This window comes from Falco biarmicus, chromosome 2, assembly GCF_023638135.1.
Source record: "Falco biarmicus isolate bFalBia1 chromosome 2, bFalBia1.pri, whole genome shotgun sequence".
Taxonomy (NCBI): Eukaryota; Metazoa; Chordata; class Aves; order Falconiformes; family Falconidae; genus Falco; species Falco biarmicus.
This window is the reverse complement of record NC_079289.1, coordinates 585,017-607,817: the sequence shown is the minus strand read 5'-3', so window position 1 is coordinate 607,817 and position 22,801 is coordinate 585,017. Positions and strand designations below refer to the sequence as shown.

Below are 22,801 nucleotides of genomic sequence, written 5' to 3'. Positions count from 1 at the left end.
TGAGCTGCTGCTATTTAACATCTTCCCACCATGTCTCCTGCTGGCAGAGGCACCATTACACTCTCAGGCTGTAGGCTACGATATTTGGCTTCTTTTTACATGCAAAGTGGAAATATGTATTAAATATTTCCCGTGTTGGTTTACTCTCCCTGTTCCTGCAGGAAGACCCCTCCGTGTGCCACAGCTGGGATGCCTTTTCTTAGGGATCTTTTGTTTTCCTGTACCCCATCAGGTTTTGCATACTGACTTTCTTTTTGAGGTTGAATTTCTAAATTCCCCAATTTTAAAGGTTAGTGTCATGCTCTCCTGCCAGCTGCACAGAGAAAACACCACAGCTCCCCACAGTGTCAGCCGGTGCCCCGTTCTGGGGAGACACAGGCAGCTACATGTCTGGGGCTGAGGAACAGGGACAGAGGCTTGATCCCAGGCTGTGTTTTGGTGACAGCAGTCAGAAAGAGAGGAGATGTGAGTTTGGGGATGGCAGTCACAAAGAGAGATGCGGTTTTGGTCCTGTGTTTGCTGTGGACACCACTGAAAGGCAGCAAACACAGAGCTTTGCAGTGCCACTTGTGCAGCAGCGTTTAAAGAGCTTTATTTTAAAAGCACGGTCAAACTGTGGATCTCTTCAGTGATTCCCCTCTGTTCTTCATTCTACCTCTGATGCTCCTGTTTTCCTCTGCTACCTATCTGCTATCATGTAAGTGATCATTCTTGGGCATCTTGCCCATTTCAGTCCCTACTTCTATCAGACATAACATGCTGCATATTTGGTCTCGCTGACATCTGGCCATGCACTGCTGGAAGAGCACACTTGCAGCTACCTCGTTTGGTACAGCCTCCCCATCACTTGTAACACCGTACAGTTCTGGGTTTTGTCACTTCTTACAAAATCTCACAAAATGCTTTACAGCATGCACCAATCCATATGGCAAGAATAACTCTTTTTAAGAGCTGTAATACAGGCTGTGTTTAAATAATGCAGATAAATCAGGAAGACTGAGATGTGAGCTTGTCTCCCTCTGAACTAGGAGCTGGAAATTCAGTATATTGCAGTGCCTCTGTGGTTAAAGCCCAGAGTACAGGCTGTGATCTGGTGACCTCTGTGCTCTGCTCTGGGGCCCTGCACCATGTCGTTTTGCTAGAGCCAGCTGCAGATTTGTACAAAGCTGTGGTCTGGAGCATTTCATGTCCCATGGTCCCTTCCTGGCTCCAGCTCGGTCCAAGCCCGTCCCTGTCCCCAGTGCTCAGTGGGAACCAGCACATGGTGGTGCACCCAGAGGGCTGGTGGAGCAGAGCGAACTCAGATGATTTTGGATTCCTGGGGCTCAGGTTTGGTTTGGGGGAAGCAGAGTCAGCATTCTGGGCTGCCATCCCCCATGAGCACTTCTGGTCTCAGCGGGGAAGAGCTGTGCCCTTGGGCAGCGCCCACTCCCCTGACATTGCTGGAGTCTGTTTAAGACAAGCTGGGAGACAGAACCCAGTAACGCTTTCCTTACATGTCCTCATGTCCCTCTGATGTGCATCCTTACAAACATCCTGAAAGAAGAGCTCAGTTCATCCCATACAAGATTGGGGTGAGATCTGGAGCCCCTGCAGATCAAAATTCTGAACAACCCACAAAATACCTCCCCCTGTCCCTGCCCCCTTTAGCTACTGCCAGAACTGAAGTGTATTAGCCACCCTACCAGCCTGCACCCATATTTCATATTTACTGGTGGTCACTTCAAAATGTTTCAGGGTGCAAATACCCTGGGAGTCTGTTTTCCAGGGGCTGTGCTCAGCACAGGCTTTGCTCAAAGGTTTGTGGCACTTGCTTGGACTCCAGAGGAGGTTGGACAGGTATTTGGAAGTGAAACCCATGGAGGATCCACACCACAGCAGGCACAGGAGATCCCCAGAGCTGAAGATAGTTGGAGGACAGCACAATACAGGGAGACAAGTCCCGCTGATGGGACTTGGTCTTCGCTGAGCCTCCTCCTGTGGTTGCTGCTTCACCCACCGCTCCTGGAGCATTGCTGCACCAAGCTGATGCCCGCAGTGGATGGAGGAAACATCTAGTCCATCTCCTGGTGTCAACCAGCCACCAGATTTCATGTCCAGTCCAACCATGGCGGTATCTAGTATTACAATGCTAAGAATTCTTTACTTAGTCAAAAGGCCAAGCAGCAACGGATGCTTGGTCTGAACCAGGGCAGTCACTTCTGTGCTTCACAGGCCAGATCCAGCCTGGAGGTGACTGTGTTTGATCCTCTTGGCCTCAAAAGCCATTCCTTATCTTCCAGATAAGGTGATGTTACTAGTTTGGTGTTCCTGGCATGGTGATGTTACTGGTTTGATGAACATGGTCACAGAGTCTGAGGCTGTTCAGTGGGGTTGAGGGGCTGAATCACACCTTGGGTGGCTGTGGACACCCATGGGGTAGGAGGCATCCCCAGGCAGATCACTGTCTGTCCTGAAGAAGGGGTGTGCTGTTCAGACTAGGAGTTTAGGAGGTAATCGTGTGTTTAGGTTTTCAAACCCTCCTTGCCTTTTGTAAAATTTTCTATTGGTATCTTAACCAGGGTGTCCTTGGATACTGCTGTCCAAAGAGGAAGAGAGAGAACCAGTATTCCTTTCCCAGTCCCTCTAGACTTGCACCAGTTCAGAGCTTTTGTGACCTTCAGTCACCTCCCTCTTTTCATTCATGTGCAAGAAATAATGCATAAACCTTCTCAAACCTGCTTTTTTACAGAAAGATTGTGCTTGCAAGCTGGTAATGCGGCATGCCTCTCACATCCTCCCCTCACCAGCCCCCATTGCTCCATCCATCCATCCATCCATCCATCCATCCATCCATCCCTCCCTCCCTCCCTCCCTCCCTCCCTGCCGTCTCCCTGGCAACACTGAGTGCACATCCTGGAAAACTTTATCCGAAATCTGCTCTGGGCAGCTTTCCAAATCCATGCTAACCTGATTAGGTGTCTCTGGGGCCTTGGCTGGCTAATCAAATTAGATAGCACTAATGGTAGCAAGGACTTTGAGTGGGTAGAGAGCAGTAAAACATAGTGTATACTTAGTGATAATTATACTTGCTTTTGTGTCATTGATTTATATGCCTCCCCCACACCCCCCGCCCCCTCTTTGTTTTCGTTGTTTTTCAATGCAGCTATTCGGAGGAAGGAAAATGGCTGGTATGATGAGGAGCACCCGCTGGTCTTTCTTTTCTTGGGATCATCTGGAATAGGTAATGTTTGGGTCGTGGTGAGAGGGATGGAGAGCCCTGTGGAGAGGCTAGGCTGGGCAAGGGGGCTACGGCCGGGCTGCTCCTCGGGCTCAGTGTGGGCTTGCAGCACTTTGCGCAGGATCTGCATAAAACACCAGTGAAAGGTGCTGTCGTCCTCCCAGCTGGCCACCCAGTCCATCATCCTGCAGGGCAGCCACTGCCAGACTCCAGCACGCACAGACATGTCTCGTGCTGGGGCATGGGCAGCCTCACGCTGAATCATCCTGGGAGTCCGTTCACCCTCCAAGTCTGACAAAGGGGCAATTTTCCCAATAAAGGCGTTATTTTAACAGCCCTGTGCTTTCTAGCAGGAATGCCCGCATCCTCCGTAGGGGGGGTAATAGCAGAAATCTGCTGCTGGCAACCCAAATCTCAGCTCATCTTGCTCCTGTGGGCAAGGATTGCTTTGTAATGACGGGATTTTATTGACACCGATAATATTTGTCCTCAAGCTCAATAAAATGCAATGTTGACAGCTGATCAGTTCATGAAATGTACAAAATGACTTTTAGTCAGGGGGAAAAAAAGAAAAAAAAAAAAGCAGCTTTAAAGTAACCAAACTGTGACATTTGAAACAACTTTGGTGCTTCTCCTGCATCTGCTGACTCCTGTGGTCCCTGGGAAGATGCCAGTGCTGGAGGGGTTAAGGCAATGGGACGCAGGCAACAACTGCTGCCTGACCAGGCTCCTGCCTCAGAGCAGTGGCAGGCCAAGTATTAACTCTAAATGAGTTGCTATAAAGTTGTATAAAACCAGTAAGAAATGTTTTTGAGACTTCATTGCGCTGCTTATAGCAGGTCTGAAGGCTCAGTGCAGTAAATTGTCAGCTCTTCCACTCCCATGTATTTCCACAGGGTTGGGGAGTTTTCCTTCTCTTCCTGCCATAAAAATTAATATTGAAATAAGAAAGCAAAGCAGCTGAGAATTCTGTTGGATCAAGTGGGTATTTTATATAGGGCCTGATGTAACAGCAATCGAAAGCCCAGGTACGTGCAAACTAGAATGGCTAATGCGTCTTCACATTTCAGTAGGATCCCACAGCAGTTAAACATTTTAAAGATCCATTCATAGATAACGTATGTATATGCAACGTGTAAGTACACATGTATACCTACAAGCTTACACATCGGGATCTACGGCACAGCAACATCTGAAGCCAACAAAGCTCAAACGGAAATAAGATGCTCAATTTTGGCAGAGGTTTTATCTGCCAGCACGGGTTTCCGAGCACGGTGATGAATTCCAATTTTTGCAGCCCTTTTGTGGTGATCTAATTAAGTGATCCTGCAGATCTGACCCACCAAATCTGTCGTCACCGAAATGCAGCTGTGTCAGGCTGGGGCAGATGTGTAATGGCTCCAGTAAGACTGCACTGGGCTTTAGCTAGTTTGTTTTTTTAAGACACTTTTTTTTATTATTTAGAATAGTTGTTCATGGCATATCTGCGTACCTGCTCCCTGCTCTAGCATGTCCAAGCGTTTGTTTTTCAGTGTGCAATGAAATCTAGAATGGATATCTGGGCAGTGCAGGTAGCACGCAGCCGTCAGGCAGTGGGCGAGGTGCTCGTGCCCACCCGCAGAGCATCCCCTGTGGCGGTGAAAGCCTGCGCTTCGCCTTCACTGGTAGTCCCAGGAGCCAAAATCAGCCCAATTCTCCACCTCATAAACCCAATAAACCCAGCATTTACGTGCCAGAGGGGTTTGCTGGCAAAGCCGGGATGTGTCTGACACGGGCAGAACGCGCCTGTTTAATTAAGCGTTTCCCTGAACGTGTGGGCTGGAGGGACAGGAGCTGGCCTTCCGTAAGCTGACATGTGTGTTCGTCCGTGTCAATGTGGATTTGCTCCGTTGCCGCTTGTTCTTAATCCTAGAATTGTATGACAGTTGCCTTATGTAAATCAAAGACGGAAAGAATATCCCATTTCCCTGAAATTCTCCTATCTAGCGCGTAAAAGGTGTTGCATATGAAACTTCAAATATTGAGAGTAAATATAGCAAAAATCTGATCTAACCACATCTTCTTGTGGTAAAAAATAAAGATCTCTCTGCCCATCTTGTAAGAATCAGCTATTAAAAATGAAGCAGCCAGCCCAGGGCCCTCAGCAGGGCGTTATCCCGGGGATCCAGCAGCGATGCCCTCTTCCTACAAGTGCATTTACAGGAAAAAATAAGCGTATTGGTTCCAGGGGAGGCCAGCCCTGGCGTTAGCACAGCTGACGGACAGACGGCAGGCAAACAAACCTGGGTTAACACAAGGATTTTTCTTCCTGTCTTTGGAACAGGTAAAACGGAGCTGGCCAAACAGACAGCCAAGTACATCCATAAAGATGTCAAGAAGGTAACACCTCTGCCATTTTTTTCCCCATCGCTTTTTGCCATCCGGATGCTTTTAGTAACAGGTGGGGTTGGTTTCTCGATGGGGTTGGTTTCTCAGTGGGGTTTGTCACCTGATTTATTTTAATAAATGTGAGGGCTGGCTGCGCACAGTGAGAAGGGGGTTCTGCCACGCTAAAAAGGACCTGTGAAGGTCCCTGTCTATGTCACCAGGGTATTTGAATTGTAAAAATCTGAACGAATTTAACAATACCTTGTGTGCCCTGTTGCATGTTGCTGTTGTTTTGACATCCTGTATTGTGACCGTATTTTTTTTAACTTCTGTTACTAGTAACACTGTAAATCATTAGAAGGATAACATTCTGAAAATCTGTGTTACATGCCCCTACGTGCAGCTCTTGTTGCACTGTGCCGCTACAGATGGTGGAGATGAGGACGTTCATTTTGTGCTCAGGTTTTTTAGTGCTGAAGTGTTTGGGATCCAAACAGCAGATGCCATTTGTGTGGTTTAGTCTGTTACCCACTTGACAGTTCTTTAGAGAAGATGGTTTGGAATTGTTTCTAGGTGGCGGTGGCTTATCAGAGGGCTAGTTCAGGGGTGCCTGAGATTTTAAAACACCAGGCATTTAAAGCCAGGCTCCCCGATTCACATTTGAGCCTCTGCCTGCCTTGAAGAGGTGTCCAGCTCTCTCCTATGGAGAACTGGGGAAGGTGCAGAGTTTGGAGCTGGGGAAAAGGAGGAAACACAAGCAGAGCTGCCCCCTGCACCGATGCTAGATTAATTCCTCTCCCTCACATCCTCCAGCAGAGAACGGACACAAGATAAAATGAGACATGTAGAAAGAAGATCAAAAGTAAAACAACGCTATAAAAATGGCTGTTCTGGCTTCTTTTCCTCATCCTTCTATAATTGCCTTCCAGAAGCAATAAATCCCATCTCCTGATCTCAAGCACCTTCATCCCCGACTCCCACACCTGGAACTGGTCATTGCCCAGCCAAACATCAAATGGAGAAATCATTTAAACGCTGAATGTTGTGTTAATTCAATAGCATGTGCAAATTGGAGTTTTATTGGTAATGAATCAGCTTGGCTGTCGGTGCTGTAACGAGTGGTGTGAGGGGGGGTCGTAAACCCCACAGGCGGTTGCGGGGGTGCAGCAGTTCGCAGGAACTGACAGATTAAGAAAGGAAAACCCGTAACTGTCCTGTTTTCGTGCTGCTAGACAGGTTGCAAGGTAACAACAAATGCTAACCTCCTTATCCAACCTGCGTGGTATGAACCGAGACAGGAGATTTGGGAGCAGGATCAGACCAAAGCAGAGAAGATCCTACAGAGCCTGGCTGTGCTTTGCTTGTGCCAGCTTTTTGCTGGGATGCTAGTGGGACACTCCTCAGCGTGCACACTGCCAGGATCGGGCCCTAGTCTTGTACACTTCGTTCCACCGTAGGCAGTTTGTTGGTGTTTTAATATTTTGCAGGGAAATCTGGCTCTTGTAAATTGAATTCTGTCCTAAACTGACCTGAACTCTTACCACCACCCTCCAGATACTGGCATTTCATGGGAGGGTGGCAAACCAGGCAGATCCTCCTGCTTTCCTCCTTCCATTGGGAGTTCATGGCAGCACTGTCTCGGCTCAGTGCCGCAAGGCATCACCGGGGACCAGAAGAGCTCCAGGCTCCCTGTGCGCTGCCAAACATCCCAGCCATTAGCTCCGATGCTGAGTACTCAGGGCCAGGTTGAGTGGGACTGTGGGCAACCTGCTCTAGTGCACCATGTCCCAGCCCATGGCAGGGGGGTTGGACTAGATGGCCACTAAAAGTCCCTTCGACCCATACCACTCCATGATTCTGTGGTCCCTGCGTGACTGTGTCCATGCGTGCGCGGTGTGCGTGTGTCCGGCTGAGCCGTATACGCAGACGTGGTGCTGCGCGGGGCCAGTTCTTGTTCCCAGTCTGTGTATCCTCCCACCTCCACTCGCTCTTCCCAGTAAATAACCATTTCACACGGGGCTCTGCCTTTTGTTGGAGGATAATATTTGTGTTGGCACGTTTGCAGCCAGCCTCTAAGGGTCTTTAGCAGCACGGGGTCAGCGCCTGATCCTGCCTGGGAAGAGCTGTGCGCAGCGGAGCAGGGAGGTGCCGGCTCTGATGGGTGGATGCTGACAGAGAGCTGCCGTGTCCAGCTGGCTGTGCCTGTATGGATGCTGGGAATGTTCAAGCTTAGGCAAGTTTCTTAGGCAGTTGGACTAGGTGCTCATTGTAGGTCCTTTCCAACTGAAATACTCTACTCCATTCCATTCCATCCTATTCTATTATTTTCCATTTTATTCTATTCTGTTCCATTCCGTTCCATTCTATTCTCGTACCTCTAAGAGCTAGATTATAGCTGTGAGCCCAGGAAGTTCAGTGTCTGCTGTGCATCATCAGCTTTTCAAATGCAAAAAGGAAACTTGGCTTGTATCTGTAAATTCTCTAACAATATTATCTATTTAAGGTGATCACCCACAAACCTAGTTTACCTTGGCTTTATGATTTTGATTATTTTTTTTTATTTTTGCGGAGAGGCATTGTGTTCTAGTTGTGATTTATTTCTGAAAAGCTGAACCGCAGTAATACCCATTTTATGTAGCAAATTGCAAGTTGCTGTTTCAATCTCATCTGTGTCACTCTGGCTCTAGCGACGAGCAGAGCGTCTGAAGCGAATCTCGGCCGGGGGCTGTGAGCCAGTAGTGGGAACTGTTCCTGGCTGTCTTTGAGAAACTGCAGTCATCTTCCTCAGAGCAACCTCTGGCATTTTGTGGTGGATGTGGCCACTCCAGTGATGGCGGTCCTTGAGAGCTGCACAACCGTGTGTCCATCCATGCAGCCCCCTCCCTAGTTCTGGAGGAGCCTTCTAAGTATAATGAAACTTGGAGCACATTAATTGAGTATCACGTTAAGTATTTTTCTCTTTTAGGGTTTCATCAGACTGGACATGTCAGAGTTCCAGGAGAGGCACGAGGTTAGTAAATGGGCTGTCTCTGCTTCCGAGGGGTGCACCTTCGAGTTCAATCAGTAATTTAAACAAATCCTTGTTTAAAAAAGTCACTGCCCTTTTTCACCTGCATTTGGTCCCTGTCCTGGGCAGTGCTGAGCACGTCCCCATTGCCACTGAATGCAACAAGCATCTCCTGTCTCACCCTGGCAGTGGCATCCAGGACCTTCCTGAATTACTGCCACGTTCTCCAGAAAATGGGCAGTTTGGAATGTCAAAGTGAGTGACAGAACAGCAGTTGCTCCGGGTTGTACATTAAATTGCAATAGGGGAAATACCTGCCAAAAAACAAGTTTAACTCAGGCAAATTAGGAACAGAGACCAAGCAACAAGAAAAGCTTTCACAGTTTGTCTCTGCTGGTGTGGCTTCTGTATGCGGTATTGACCCTTGGGGGAAGAGCAACTGCGAAGAGATCATATTGTGCATGAAAATCTGCAGCCCGAGCATGAGCCACATGCTATGCGTCACCCACAGGTGCCAGGGCTGCCCGTGTGCCTGCGCCCAGGCAGGCGCGGCACGGCCCAAAGCCCCGTTCCCCTCCTTGCCTCCAGCACGTTGCTGAGTCCAGTGCAGGATGACCCCCCAGCGTGCCTCCCACAGGGGAAAGGGGGAGAATGCAGCAGAAGACAGGACTGTGGTACAGATTCCACTCCTTCCATCACACCTCCTGCCCAATTCTGGTGCTGCAGGAGAGGTGGGACGTCTCACCAGGGTCACCTTCCGAGCTGGTGAGGCCCTAAAGCCCTTTGAAGAGCTCTGTCTGCCCAAAAAATAGCAAGGTCCTAGCCGACATAGGGTCATAATGCTTCTCTTTTGCTGGCTGTGTAGGGGCCTGGTATTTTTTATCGATGCCATTGGTGAGGAGCACCCAAATCCACAGAGTGTGGGATGAGAAGTATCCCACAAGGGATCTGAGGATCATCCCCATAAACTGTAGCTGCTCTATTGTTCTATGAGGACAGGGAGGAAGGAGGAGGAAGACTCACTGGCTGGGTCCTGGGAAGATGGTGTGTTGAAGGAGAGGAGGAGGAAGGTGCTGGGGAGGAGCTCAGAAGGACAGGTCCAAGATGGGAGTACCATTTTTTTGCATTTCTTGCTGCCGAGGGCGGCCGCCAGCCTGTGCCTGGGTACACAGCAGGCTGCGAGCGGTCAGGAGTCAGGCAGACCCTCACACCCAGCATGCTGGGCTGTGACAAGGGCTGATTCGAATATTGACCTGGCACGAAGCAGCGGCAGCCATGGTATCATCATCAGGAACTGCCAGGCCCTCGAATGACCAGGGCTAGAAAAGGTCTGGAAAAATGGATATTTTATATCCAAAGCAGTGAAGGGAAGGGGTGTAGGAAGGGAAAATAAAGATGTGCTTGCAGCTGGCCTGATAGATTGGCTGTGATAGGGTCCTGCACAGCAGGGGTAAAAAAATAGATGAAAATAAAGCCATGTTGATGATTCAGTAGAAAGAAAGAGGAGCTAAGAGTAGCAGTATAAATGTAAGAGATAAAATATTGTGCCCTGACAAAGACAAGAGGCAGAGCTAAGGGAAGGAATAAAGTAGAGAATTGTGGTGAGCGCAATATAAATTTTTCAAGCAAACGAGGATCAGGAGGTCAGCCCGGGAGACAGCGTCCTTTGAAGGAGCCTGAGGAGCCTCCCGTAGCCCCAGGCACTGCAAAACAAATGCACTGAATTAGCTGCCATCGGCTAATTTCTGCTTTCCCGTTCCCAAGTCAGCCAGCGGGACCCCCTCACCTCTGCAGCCCTTGGCTGTGGGAGCAGGCAGGGGTGGCAGTGGCAGTGCTGGGCAGTGATGCTCGGGGAAGGGGGCTTGCAGCAATCCCCGGGCAGCCTGCCCATATCGCACAGCAAAAAGGAGCTGCCTGAATGGGAGAATCACAGAATGACAGAAGGGTTTAGGTTGGAAAGGACCTTCAAGACCAGCCGGTCCCACCCCCCGCCAGGGGCAGGGCCCCCTCCCCCCAGCCCAGGCTGCTCCCAGCCCCGTCCAGCCTGGCCTTGAGCCCTGCCAGGGATGGGGCACCCACAGCTGCTCTGGGCAGCCTGGGCCAGCGCCTCGCCGCCCTCATGTCGGAGCGGGCCCAGAGGAGGCCACGGAGCTGGTCAGAGGGCTGGAGCCCCTCTGCTGTGGAGACAGGCTGGGAGAGCTGGGGCTGTCTCCTCTGCCAGCCCCACAGAGCCGCACTCAGCAAAGGGGGCTGCACTGGCACGGCTGTGCCACAGCACACACGGCCTTTACCCTTTGCTAATGCTCAGACCATGACAGACTCACCCTTCAGCTGTGCTGCTTCCTTATCCTGGATTAAGGAAAGGAAATCCCTTGGTTTCTTGAGGAATCAGGGTTTTTCTCCATGAATTCCTTCTGCTTCCTGTACAACCAGCCGGCTGCTGACTCTGCATGTCCAGCATCCTGGAGAAACACGGAGAATTAACAAACTGATAATTTTATTCTTTTCCACTTCTATTTGCCTAAAGGACTGTGACTTCAGATGCACCCACAGACCCAGGTTGCTTGAAAATGCTCCAAGTTTTAAGTAAAAACTTACGTGTCATTTTGCCAAAACATTTCTGTTGTCAGAAATATTCTTCTAAATGATCTTCTAAATTTTTAAACCTCATTTAAAAAAAACATAGTATCAACAGGTAATGAATCTTGTTACTGACACAGGAGAAATACTTTCCTTGTGGCCTCTTCCCAAGCTTGGATTCCCACCTGCCACTCTTAGTCCTTTGAATTCTTGCTCTTAAAAAGGCTAAAGGAGATGAAAATAGGTGTTGGACAGCTGGGATGGGTGGCTCAGACAGCTGCTTAGAAAAGCAGGGGTGGTGCCTTTCTGCCTGCTCGGGGCTGCTCCTGCAGATTCTGCTGGTTAAAGCTTGGAGTGAGGTAATTGCTCAGCAGGCACCAATCTGCATTTGGCCAAATTGTTGCTTATTAAGCTGATTTTGTGATACCTGGGGCGCGATAGATGTCACAAAGAATATAGAACTTTATTTGTCTGTCGCAAAGCATTGGGGCTGCCTGCTGAGCTACCAAGAGGGCTTCATCATTCCTGGCATCCGTGAATCAGCTTTCACATGTCCTGTTGCTTCCTCCTAGGTCGCCAAGTTTATTGGCTCTCCACCTGGCTACGTGGGCCATGAAGAGGGTGGGCAGCTCACCAAGAAGCTGAGGCAATGTCCAAATGCTGTGGTGCTCTTTGACGAGGTTGACAAAGCCCACCCAGATGTCCTCACCATCATGCTGCAGCTGTTCGATGAGGTAAATCCACATGTTGGGGTCAGAGTTTGCACAAGGGCTCTTTGGAAGGTGACAGTGAGCGGTGCAAGGGATGATGGATGCTGAAGGTGTCCTAGAGCGGAGCTGAAATGTTCCAGATCAATAGTCGCCTCCAAAAAAAGGTGACCCAACCAGTCAGCCTCTTCTCCATTTTAACACCAGGATGATACTGAGGTGTCCTGCTGCAATAAATGACACCTTTAGTCAAAGAAGAAGCCAGTGATGGGAGGGTTGGAAACTTGAGGATGAAACCTGGGAATCGGATTGTCCCATGTCACCAGGAAGATGTGACGGTGAAGACTGTGTCATGAGGATACCGCTAAGGAAAAAGCACCCCAGTGACAGCTCAGTGTCGGAAAAGGTGGGCTGCAGGTCCACAGCAGAAAGCAGGAGCGGTGAGAGGAGGCAGGAGGGCAATGGCTGTGTTCCTGTGGTGCCCTGTGCCTACATCCCATGTACTCTGCCTCCTGCACAGCACAGAGAAAATTGGCTCCAAGGTCTTGGCAGCAGGTCAGGGTGTTGCCACATCATCAGAAAAGCAGATACTCTGGGGACTTCAAAGCCCATTGGTATCCTGATCGATTGTTAATTGCTGGGTTTTAGTTCAGGTTGGTTAATTTATGACTTTTCAGATGGCATGTGATTTGTTTCACACCTTCCTCCCCCCAAACAAAAAATCATAGAATCAGAGAATGGTTTGGGTTGGAAGAGATCCAGGATCATCTAGTTTCCAACCCCCTTGCCATGGACAAAACTCTTCAGCTAATGACCTAGGAGGAGTCTCCAGAGGAAGCCAGGACACTCTTGGAGATGGCTGGCAGGAGCCCTGGGCGAGCCATCAGCATGGACCTGCCTCTAACATTGACAAAACTGCTTGGGTATCTACCTTGGAGGAACCTGGGGCTCCTGAAACCATTGTGTGTGCTGGGGGAAGGCCCATGCCCAGTAGCTCTCCATGGAAACTCCTAGGCATCTCCAGGACTGTGTTGGGCTCCTCTGGAGACAGCTGAAATCCTAAGTAGACTCCTCCAAGGTAGCTACCCAGGGAGGATTGTCGACCTCAGAGGCAGGTCCATGCCCGTTAGCTCCCCAATACCCTCCCAGGCATCTCCGTGCATTACAGCACCCGATCCCACTGGCAGCAGGAAGGAGAGCAGATACCCGCTGTCGGAGGGAGGGAGCACAAGGTCTATGGCTTTGGAGTCCTTTGCTGTCTCGGGGGGGGCACTTGGCATACAACCTGTGCTGGGCAGCTGCAGCTTTCTTGGACGAGCTGGTGGGAGCCAGGGATGCGGATGTGTTTCCAGGCTCTGCATCTTCTGCTGAGCCCTCCGCCTGCTGCGTGCAAGCTTTTTGGTTTATTTTTAAGGTCCTGGTCTGTCCTCAGAGGCAACCAAACTCCAGAGCAACACGCTGGAAGGTTTTGGGGTTTTTTTTTGTTTGTTTGTTTTTCTTTTAAGGATTAATAACACAATTTTTTCTTGCATAGATCATCGCAGCAGCAGCTAAATGTGAAATCAATTCCTGTACCACACACTTGACAGGGCAATAACCCAAATGTTAATCTCAAGCACCCAACAAGGATTTGTGTCATTGTGCTGGATATCTGTTGCTGGAGACGTATTGAGAAAAGAAACCGCCTGGGGAGCTGCTGATTTTTTCCTTCTTTTTCTCTCTTTATTTTATTAATCAAGAGAACTAGTACTTTTGAAGGGTTCCTGTGTCAGCTTGGTAGGAGGAGGGTTGATGCCACAGCAGTTGGCTGCAGCAGCGGTTGCCCTCACTGCTAAGCGTGCTGCTGGGCTGCTGTGGTTTGGTTTGATGGGCAGTTCTGCAAGTGTGAGGGATGCTCCCTGTTGCCTCTTGCTGTCACGGCCTCTCCACTGCTTAGTTATAGCCATAACCCAGTTATTTCTGCAAGGTTATTTTAGCTTTGCCTATGTTCAGTCAGGCTCCTGGCAGTCTGTGCTTCCCTGTGGTGCTTTCAGACCACCTCTGAGCCCTCCCTGCCCATGGGGAGCTTCGAACTGGCTTGTCTGGAAGGCTTTGGTGAACATCTGGGCAATGCTGCTGGAGCTTTTCAAGGCACCAACGCCTGCAGTTACCCACTCTGCCCCTGACAACAGCCCACACCAGGGGTCATCTCGTGTCTCAGCCACTCCAGCACCAAGCCCAGCGTCCCAGCCTAACCCACAACCACGGGCAGGGCTGAGCCAAGAGTCTGGACCGCCTCTGAGAGTCCTTCAAACCTCCCTAAGGGGCAGCAGCCTCTGTTAGAGGGGTGAGGCAGAGGCACAAGGTGACAACAACTTCACCTGCACTCACGGGGTTTCACCGGAGCTCATGTGTCAGACGCAAAGCCACAGCAGGGAGGCAGGCAGAGGGTCAGAGGCAGCAGAGTAATGCCCCTGCGAGGCATCTCTCAGGGCTTCCACCAAGTCTGTGCCAGGTGGAACAGGCTCGGACCACGTGCAGGGCAGGTTACGGCTGCTCTTCGGAGAGGTTACCCATTCAGCCTCCGCAGCTCAGCCCCGCTTCCGTCCTGCCTGTACCCATGGGCATCCCTCACTCTGGGGAAAATCGGGACCCGTATCCTTTCACCTCAAGTTTTGGCGGAACCCTGGGGTGCCTGCTGACGCTGCCGGTGTCAATTTGGTGTTGTTGCAGGGCAGGCTGACAGATGGCAAGGGGAAAACCATTGACTGCAAGGATGCCATCTTTATCATGACCTCCAACGTGGCGAGTGATGAGATTGCCCAGCACGCTCTGCAGCTCCGACAAGAAGCCATGGAGATGAGCAAGAAAAGGATCGCAGAAAACTTGGGTACTGGCCTTTCAATGTCATACTCCAAATCCCTAAAGAATCCACCTCCTTCCTTACACGGCAGGCCCCTTGTTCCATTTGACACCAGATCAGCCATCCCTCTGCCAGGGGGAGCACCCAGACGCTTCGGTTGCCTCCCCACTGCTCATCCTTGCAGCCTGGTCCGCACTGACACATCCTCCAGGCCCTGCAGCTTTTGGGCAAGCCTCAGGGATGCTCCTCTGCCAGAAGGGAAGGCAGCTGCCGGGTCTTTGATGGGTATGTCTGAAAAGTCATGCTGTTGCCTTCTAGGATGACCTGTTGCTGAGAAGTCCCACACCCCAATCTCCACCCTGCTCCCTCCTGTAATATCTCTGCTTTGGGCTTCCCCTATTCTGAAATCCTCATTATTTGAGATCACATCCTTCAGAATGAGATCACATCTTTGGAGAAGGCTTTCTGTCCACCTCCCAGCCTTCCTCATCCTGTGCTTTCTTCCCTTTATCTCCTCACTTTATCCATTCTTTCAGAACCCTTCCAAGTGTTTCCTAGAGAAGACAGGGGCTGGTACAGGTGCTCCTGTTAAAGAGGAAGAGTTTTGTTTCCTCACAGTCTTTTCAAAAAGGACTGAGCATAATCAGTTTTGCTTCGCCTTGGAATGGGAGCGCTGGACCCACACATCAGGGTCCTATAGAAATTTTTTTAGAAATGTGAATTGGGTAATAAAAGGAGAACTGAGTAGAGTAAGGGCAGCCTCTAAGATGTGAACTAAACAGCTCTGGTGAAGGTAGCAGAGTCCCAGTTTGTGTGCAACCCTCCACTGCCTTCACCAGCTGGTTGGTGATAACTGCAGTGGCACCAGGAGGCTCTGGGGACTGGCAGGTCTCTGCTGTGCCAAGGATGGATGGACAGGCAGGCGGCGATGTCTGCAGCAGGGGCCATCCCTCTAGCTCTAAAATCACAGAATCACAGAATGGTTTGGGTTGAAAGGGAGCTTAAAGATCATCTAGTTCCAACTCCCCTGCCATGGGCAGGGACATCTCCCACCAGGCCAGGTCCTATTGCTACAAGCCCTTGCCCAAAGCCCCTCCCCAGCTTTCCTGTCGGCCCCTCCAGGCACTGGCAGCTGCTCTAAGGTCTCCCCGCAGCCTTCTCCTCCCCAGGCTGCACAGCCCCAGCTCTCCCAGCCTGTCCCCACAGCAGAGGGGCTCCAGCCCTCTGACCAGCTCCGTGGCCTCCGACGGGCCCGCTCCAACAGGTCCGTGTCCCTCTGATGCTGAGGACCCCCGAGCTGGACACAGCGCTGTGGGGGGGTCTCAGCAGAGGGGAGCAGAGGGGCAGAGCCCCCTCCCTCGCCCTGCTGGCCCCGCTGCTGGGGATGCAGCCCAGGGCACGGGTGGCTTTCTGGGCTGCGAGCGCACATTGCCGGGTCATGCTGAGTCTCTCATCCCCCAGCACCCCCAAGCCCTTCTCTGCAGGGCTGCTCTCCATCCATCCTCTGCCCAGCCTGTACTGGGATTGCTCTGACCCATGTGCAGGACCTTGCGCTTGGCCTTGTTGAACTTCATGAGTTGCACACGGGCCCAACTCTAACCTGTGAAGGTCCCTCTGGACGATGTCCCTTCCCTCCCTGCCTGCAAAAATGTGCAGCGGTTTGCAAGCACAGACGCTGGCACAGGGAAAGACTGTCTCCGTCCCATGGTCCTGTGCCTGTGGATAACCAGGCATCCATGAACGATGGCTGCATCCCTTGTTTTCTCATCAGTTTTAAAAAACTAATCAGTCTGGCGGGGGTTTAAGACCCTTTTACAGTCTTAAATGTCTGGACACTGCATCTTCCATAGGGTATCTAGCAGCATGTGCTGTCACGGATGCACCGTGTTTACTAAAGGTCAGTCTCAAGAGCTCTGCTCACCAGTGGAAATGCCCAGAGAAGCTGTGGTGTGCAGTGTGTGCTGCGACTGCGCCTGGGGAACACTGCCATCTGCATCAGCTCCATGGGAGCAGGAAAAAATGTTGGTGTTTGATGCCAAATGCATTTTTCAGCTTCTTTCTCACTGTCTCTTCCTTTTTATTTTGAGAAGTGGATGCCAAAGCTGGCTTAATTCAGAATCTTTAAACTTCAATCAAACTAGGTAAAGGACAAAGCATGCCTGCAACTGAACTTTCAAGAATAACATTTTAAAATGCCAAGCACTTTTCTGCTAAATGAGGAAAGCATTGAATTTTAATTTCTAGAACTGTAAGGCAGACAGCTGCAGTGAGTAAACGGCAGCTAGAGAGCATAGCTGGAAAATGCATTTCGGCTCAGAAGCTTGCCCTCAATTGAGTTTCGTGGAACTCCTTGTGATTTACTGAGTTCTTGGCTTGGAGATGCTCTTTGAAGGCGGTGGCCAGGAGGTCAGCTGAAGTGCCTGGGTGGGCAGATAAATGGAAAGATAGAGGGAAGGAGCTGTTTCTGCAGCATCTCCGCATCTGGGAGTGCACGCAGCAGCGATTGCAGGTGGCAAACCGGAATGCTGGGGGCAGCTCTGTCTCTTCTGCCTTCTCCAGCTCTCCTCTTCCAGAACGCTGTACCAAATTCCTGTTATTTACTGAAAACACCCTTGGTGCCTTTTAGAAGAAAACAAAAAAGTGAAACGGGCCAAATCCTTACAACCAAAGACCCACACCACTCCATTTAGACTGCGTGGCTGGGCTGGACCATCCATTTCCCCTGTGCTGTGCTGCAAACTGCCACCCCAGGATGCACCCAAGCCCCACAGGCGTGCTCGTGTCTGCCGTGGCAGGGAGGGAGAGGTGATTTCAGAGCACACAGCGTCCCTTTGTCCCGGTGTTGGTCTGGTGGAGCCTGAGAGTCCCTTCTGCCGCTGCTTGGGGTGCAATGATCCTCATCAAGTCTGCAAAGCTGGGAAGGGCACCCAGAAGCCTGGGTCTTTCTCTAGCACCCTATGTGTCAGGATCCTATCCAGTGTGCCTTGGATGCGAGGGATCTCCCTATGAGTGTCCCTATGTGTTAAATAGCACCTGGAGTTAAATGCGGGGATGTGTAGGAAGAAATGAGACGATAAAGGCAAAGAGAAAAGTGCCTTTGGGCGGCAGACAGGTAAATCCTGCTTTTAAGCTGCCTGTGGAAGTTCTGAGCTGGGATTCGGGAGCCAGCCAGACCCTGGCTCCATCTGCAGTCAGTGGAGGGAAGTAGTCTCCAGCCAGAGCTGTGCCACAAACAGTCTGAGCATGGGTTTGCTGTTTGCTGAAGGGACTGAGGACCGTCCCCGTGCCTGGCAGAGCTGCAGGACAGGGAGCAGCCCCAGGTGACAGAGTGCTCTGTGCATCGTGTAATTGGCACCGGCTCCCAGAGAGCAGCCAGCGGCTGGGCAGAGAGGACTCCTGCTAACCAAAACCTCTGTGAGCTGGTGAGGCAGCTCCTGAGGGCGCAGGGCAGAGGGTGAAGGCAGAGCTGGAGCTTTTTTGCCATGCAAGTGAAACACGTAGGTGTAGGGTGCTCCCCTCGGGCACCCAAAGCATGCAGGGCGGCCGTGGCAGCCCCAAACCTGCTGTCCAGAGTGTCAAGCGCAGGGACACCCCACTATGAATGCCAACCTGGCCAGTGGCATGTGTGGAGGTTCCAGGCCTGTTGTGAAGTCCCCTCAGGACCCCCACCTTCCTCGCTGCCCAGCCTCCAGCTCCTTGTCATGCTGCTTTGCTCGCCCATCCTCAGGAGCTGGGTGGACAGAAAGCCCGTGTTCCACCTCACCCTCCCACACCCTCCTGTTTTTCAGAGGATGTCCAGATGAGCGACAAGATAACCATCTCCAAGCAGTTCAAGGAAAAGGTTATTCGACCCATCTTAAAGGTACAGATGATTTTTTTCATGGCTTATGTTTCAGGTGTCCTGAGCTTTGGTCACTGAGTCATTCGATACAATGGTTCTTCACCCAGCTGTCTCCCAGCTGTGAGATAAGCAACATGATGTCCTTTTTCAACTTTCAGCCACAAAGAGTCATAGAACGGTTTGGGTTGGAAGGGACTTTTAATTAAGGTCAGAACCCAGCAGAAATAAATAACAGCTTCTTACTCACTCCCTGTGCTCTTGTAGTAGTGCAGCAACATGAGACAAGAAAGAGAACGTGGGGTGGGAAGTGCTGCAGTGGGAATTTGGGGGTTCTCTGCTCTCCCGGGGTCACCATCTGCTCAGCTCATGCACTGCTGCAGAGGGACCAGGAAAACCTGACTGCAGCAACACGTCCTGATGACATTAAGTTTAAGATGTTTCTGAAGGACTTCAGGGCGCTGCTCACCTGGCAGTTCCTACGGAGACCGAAGAATTTGACCTCCCGGCAGGAGGCTCAGATCGGAGCCTCAGACCAGGAGGGCTGGCATGCAGCGAGGTGTCTTACTGTAAGTGGCTCGGGCAGGAGCAGACAGCAGAGGAGGCTGGAGCTGGGCTTACACTGCAGGAGAGATTCCTTTCTAGTTCCTCTTGCCACCTCCAGAATTAATTTCTCCTGTAAGCCATGCTGAGAGATGCTCCTGTTGACCTGAGATCTGGCAGCACAGACTTCCAGCTCCCTGGTGGGGTAGGATGGCTGCCAGGGCCACGCTACACTGACGCGTGAGCTGTCGGAGGTGGGAGTGATCCCTGGGGAGCTCCTGCAGCGTCACCGTCACTGCTGTCCCTCTCAGAGTCACCAACCCCGTCCCCACTGACTTTCACCCCTTGTCCCCACAGGCTCACTTCAGACGAGATGAGTTCCTGGGGAGGATCAATGAGATCGTCTATTTTCTCCCTTTTTGCCACTCTGAGCTCATCCAGCTTGTCAACAAGGAGCTAAATTTTTGGGCCAAAAAGGTAAAAACCATCCATGGCCTTAGACGTAACTTCTCAAGAGATGCATGAGCAGAGGGAAATCCCTGCCCCAACCTTCATCCTCCTGAGGTGGACACAGTGAACGTCTATCTACCTTGGGGCACTCGGTGCTCGGAAGGGTGTAGGGACCCCCTGGGATGGCGGGGGACGGTTCCTCCTGTGGCGGGGCAGGGATGAGTTTCAGGCCATGTTCAGAGATGTTGTTTTTCTGATTGGTCTTTGCACATCTGAGCTCTCTGGGGGACTAAAAAGGAATTAGGGGACCGCTTGGTGCTTTGGTGGGTCTGGCCTGGTGGAGTCCGCCCTTTCCTCCTCGGCCGAGCTCAGGCCCAGGGATGCTCAGCACCTACCGTGCTGCCTGTGGAGTCCCTGCTGCTCAAGGAATGGGGTGCCAGGGTTGCTCAAAGGCATCGGTAACCCTTCCTCCTCTTCCTCACCTGGCAGGCCAAGGCGAGACACAACATCACCCTGCTCTGGGACAGGGAGGTCATGGATGTGCTGGCTGATGGCTACAACTTGCACTATGGTGCCCGGTCCATCAAACACGAGGTAAAGCCAAGGACGGAGCCCCAGTGAAGCCCACAGCATTGCCTCCAGCCCTGCTCTGCACAGGGAGGGGATTATTGTTGGGGTCTGTCCTGCAGAAGAGGGGCCCCACAGCTCCCAAGGGGAGATGTTCATGGTCTGTGGGAGGAAACGGCACGGCCGGTACACTCCAGAGACGGGGAATAAGCAGGATGAACAGGAGATTCCAGGATCCTGCGCTGCCCCAGGGTGGGAAGGAGAGCTGCCTGGCTCCCCAGGAGGCTGCTGACAGGGCTTTTCTGATGGGAGCTGCTTTTCCTTCTTCAGGTGGAGCGGCGTGTTGTGAACCAGCTGGCAGCTGCCTATGAGCAGGACCTGCTGCCGCGGGGCTGCACCTTGAGGATCACAGTGGAGGACTCAGACAAGCAGCTGCTGAAAACCAAGGACAGCTCTTCCCCTGGAGCGGAAAAAGCAAAGATGCCAACGTTGAGATTGGAGATAGTGGAGAAAGACAGCAAATCCCGAAAACTGGACATCCAAGCACCTCTGAACCCAGAAAACATTGCTTATTTCTTGTAGGCAGCAACGAGCACACTCCGCCCCACGCTCTGCCATGGTGCGGGCAGCACAGGTTGACAATAAAACCCCATGAGACTGGGAGTGTGCGATGTGGCCACGTCGGTGAGGGCCGGCAGCCGGTGGGGCAGGGAAAAAGCCGTGCTCCTGCCACCTCCGCTGCCCCAGCGCCGGGCACAGGCAGGCAGGAGCTGCCCGCTCAGCTTGCACCCGCTTCCTCCAGGGTGGGCACAGGGGGCTCTGGAGCTGCAGCTCTGGGTGGCGAGGTGCCACGCTGCCAGCTGGGGACACGTAGGTGGAGGGTTCTGGGGTTTTGCTTGGTGTAAGAGAAGGTGTCAGAGCTTTTTAAGAAAGGGGAAAGCAGATTGCAGACCGTACGGGAGCCAGGGTGTCCAGTGCGGGTGGGATTTGCCGTTCCCTGAAGAGGCAGCTCGCTGCGGGGGCTGGGTTGGACTGCGGCTGGAACAGGGCAGGACAGGGACCGAGGGTGCGGCAGCTCGATTCTAGAAGCCACCAGGCACTTGGACTGTGTTTTGCCCGCTTCTCATTATTTATTGCAATAAACACGGTATGCACATACAACCTGCATCTGGCATGGGCCAGGGGAGGATGAGGGGAGCAGAAGTGGGGTTTGCCCCACGGCAGGACACATCCCCCAGGGCTCCTGCATCTCCTGCTTATCGCCAGGAGCTGTGAACAACGCTGGGCACATTTCCCTGTCCCAGCCAGGCAACATCCCAGTGCAAACCTCTCACTAAATCCTCCCCGCTGATTTTCTTCTGACCTGCTTCCAGGAAATATTTAATATCTCAGGCTTAACCCAGCTGCCCAAGTTGTCCCCAGTGTCAGAGCTGGAGCAAAGGTCCCCAGCCCAGACAAATGATGGTGGCTCTCACTGGGTAGAATTGGCTTTTTCCTGTGTGTTTGTGGGTGGGAGGGTTCACTGCCCCAAGCCGTGGTTGGCAGAACAGCCCTGGCCCCGTGATCTCTGCAGGGCACGGGGGTGAGGGGCTCCCCTGCGAGCGGTTTTGGGGTGCATCTTCTGGGGGCTGGAGGAGGGTTCTGACACCAAGGGCAGCATCGCCTGGCAGAGATGACAGGGCAGATAAGAGAGGTTGTTGGGGGAAAATCCCATTTCCTCCGACCTCCATCCACCTCCAAGCCTTGCCATGCTGAGCTCACATGCATGGCTGAGTAGTGTGAGCGATCCCCCCAGTGAGGGACTCGGCGTGGGGTCACACCTGCCGTGTCCTCTCCCGAGCAGAGCCAGCCCAGCTGCTGTCATCCCTGGGGATGAGGTGTCCCATGGTGGGTACTGGCTGGGTTTGGGATGCACGGTCACCTCTGGAGCCACCCCAGCCATGCCACCATCACCCCGCCGGGAGAGGAGCCCTCTCTGCCGCAGAGACAGCAGCACTTCACCGAAAGCACCAACTCCTCCAGCTGGTGACGTGTTGCCAGGGCTGATTATGAAGAGTAGAAAACGAAATACAAAAGGCAATCAAACCGAATAGCCCTCCAGAATTAATAAGCTGGAAGTCACAGTCCCTTGGGCACAGGGACAGGGACAGCTCAGAGGTGGCAGCGAGCTGCTGGGGTCCCTGCCCGACTCGGCAAACTTGTTCTGTGAAGTCCCCCTGCCCAAGCATCCCTGCTGGCACTGCTGGGCTGTGGCGTGGGCTCAGTTTTGGTGGTGGCACTCATTTCTGGGGGGATACAGGAAAGTTTAGGGGTGCTGCCCTGACCTGCCTTTCCATCCCTGTTGCCTTTTCCTGCTGTGGAGCTTAACTCGGTGCCACTGCCTTCCACAAGGGCTGCAAACTGAGGGAAGGAAAGCTGGAAAAGCCGGGGGAGCCTCTGGGATGGCAAGCGGAGCTGCCCCATCCCAGGCACTTCCCGTGCTGGTGGTCCATGGGTGCCCTGCTCCTCTCAACCCCTGCCCAGGCAGCTCCAGGCTGGCAGCGGGTGGGTGGCGGAACTGGAGAAGATGAGCCTGTTCCCATCTGGGTGCTGGGATGAGGGGCTGGCTGTGCCTGGGGGTTGCCTGGATGGGGAAGGGAGCCTCCAGCAGCAGGATTTGGCCTTTATGAGCCACTCAGGG

The 22,801-nt window shown here is 52.2% G+C and overlaps 1 protein-coding gene across 1 annotated transcript in view; it reads left to right on the top strand.

The window, feature by feature from the left end:
• Positions 1-20,784, top strand: part of CLPB (ClpB family mitochondrial disaggregase) — a 92,380-nt gene extending 71,596 nt beyond the window's left edge. Inside the window, exons 8-16 of the mRNA XM_056329503.1 lie at positions 3,146-3,223; positions 5,544-5,599; positions 8,553-8,597; positions 11,747-11,908; positions 14,594-14,750; positions 18,512-18,585; positions 19,462-19,581; positions 20,044-20,148; positions 20,452-20,784. Of these exons, the coding sequence (XP_056185478.1) occupies positions 3,146-3,223; positions 5,544-5,599; positions 8,553-8,597; positions 11,747-11,908; positions 14,594-14,750; positions 18,512-18,585; positions 19,462-19,581; positions 20,044-20,148; positions 20,452-20,703 (1,049 nt within the window). The 3' untranslated portion in view covers positions 20,704-20,784. The remainder of the gene's footprint in view (positions 1-3,145; positions 3,224-5,543; positions 5,600-8,552; positions 8,598-11,746; positions 11,909-14,593; positions 14,751-18,511; positions 18,586-19,461; positions 19,582-20,043; positions 20,149-20,451) is intronic.
• Positions 20,785-22,801: the final 2,017 nt, after the last annotated feature.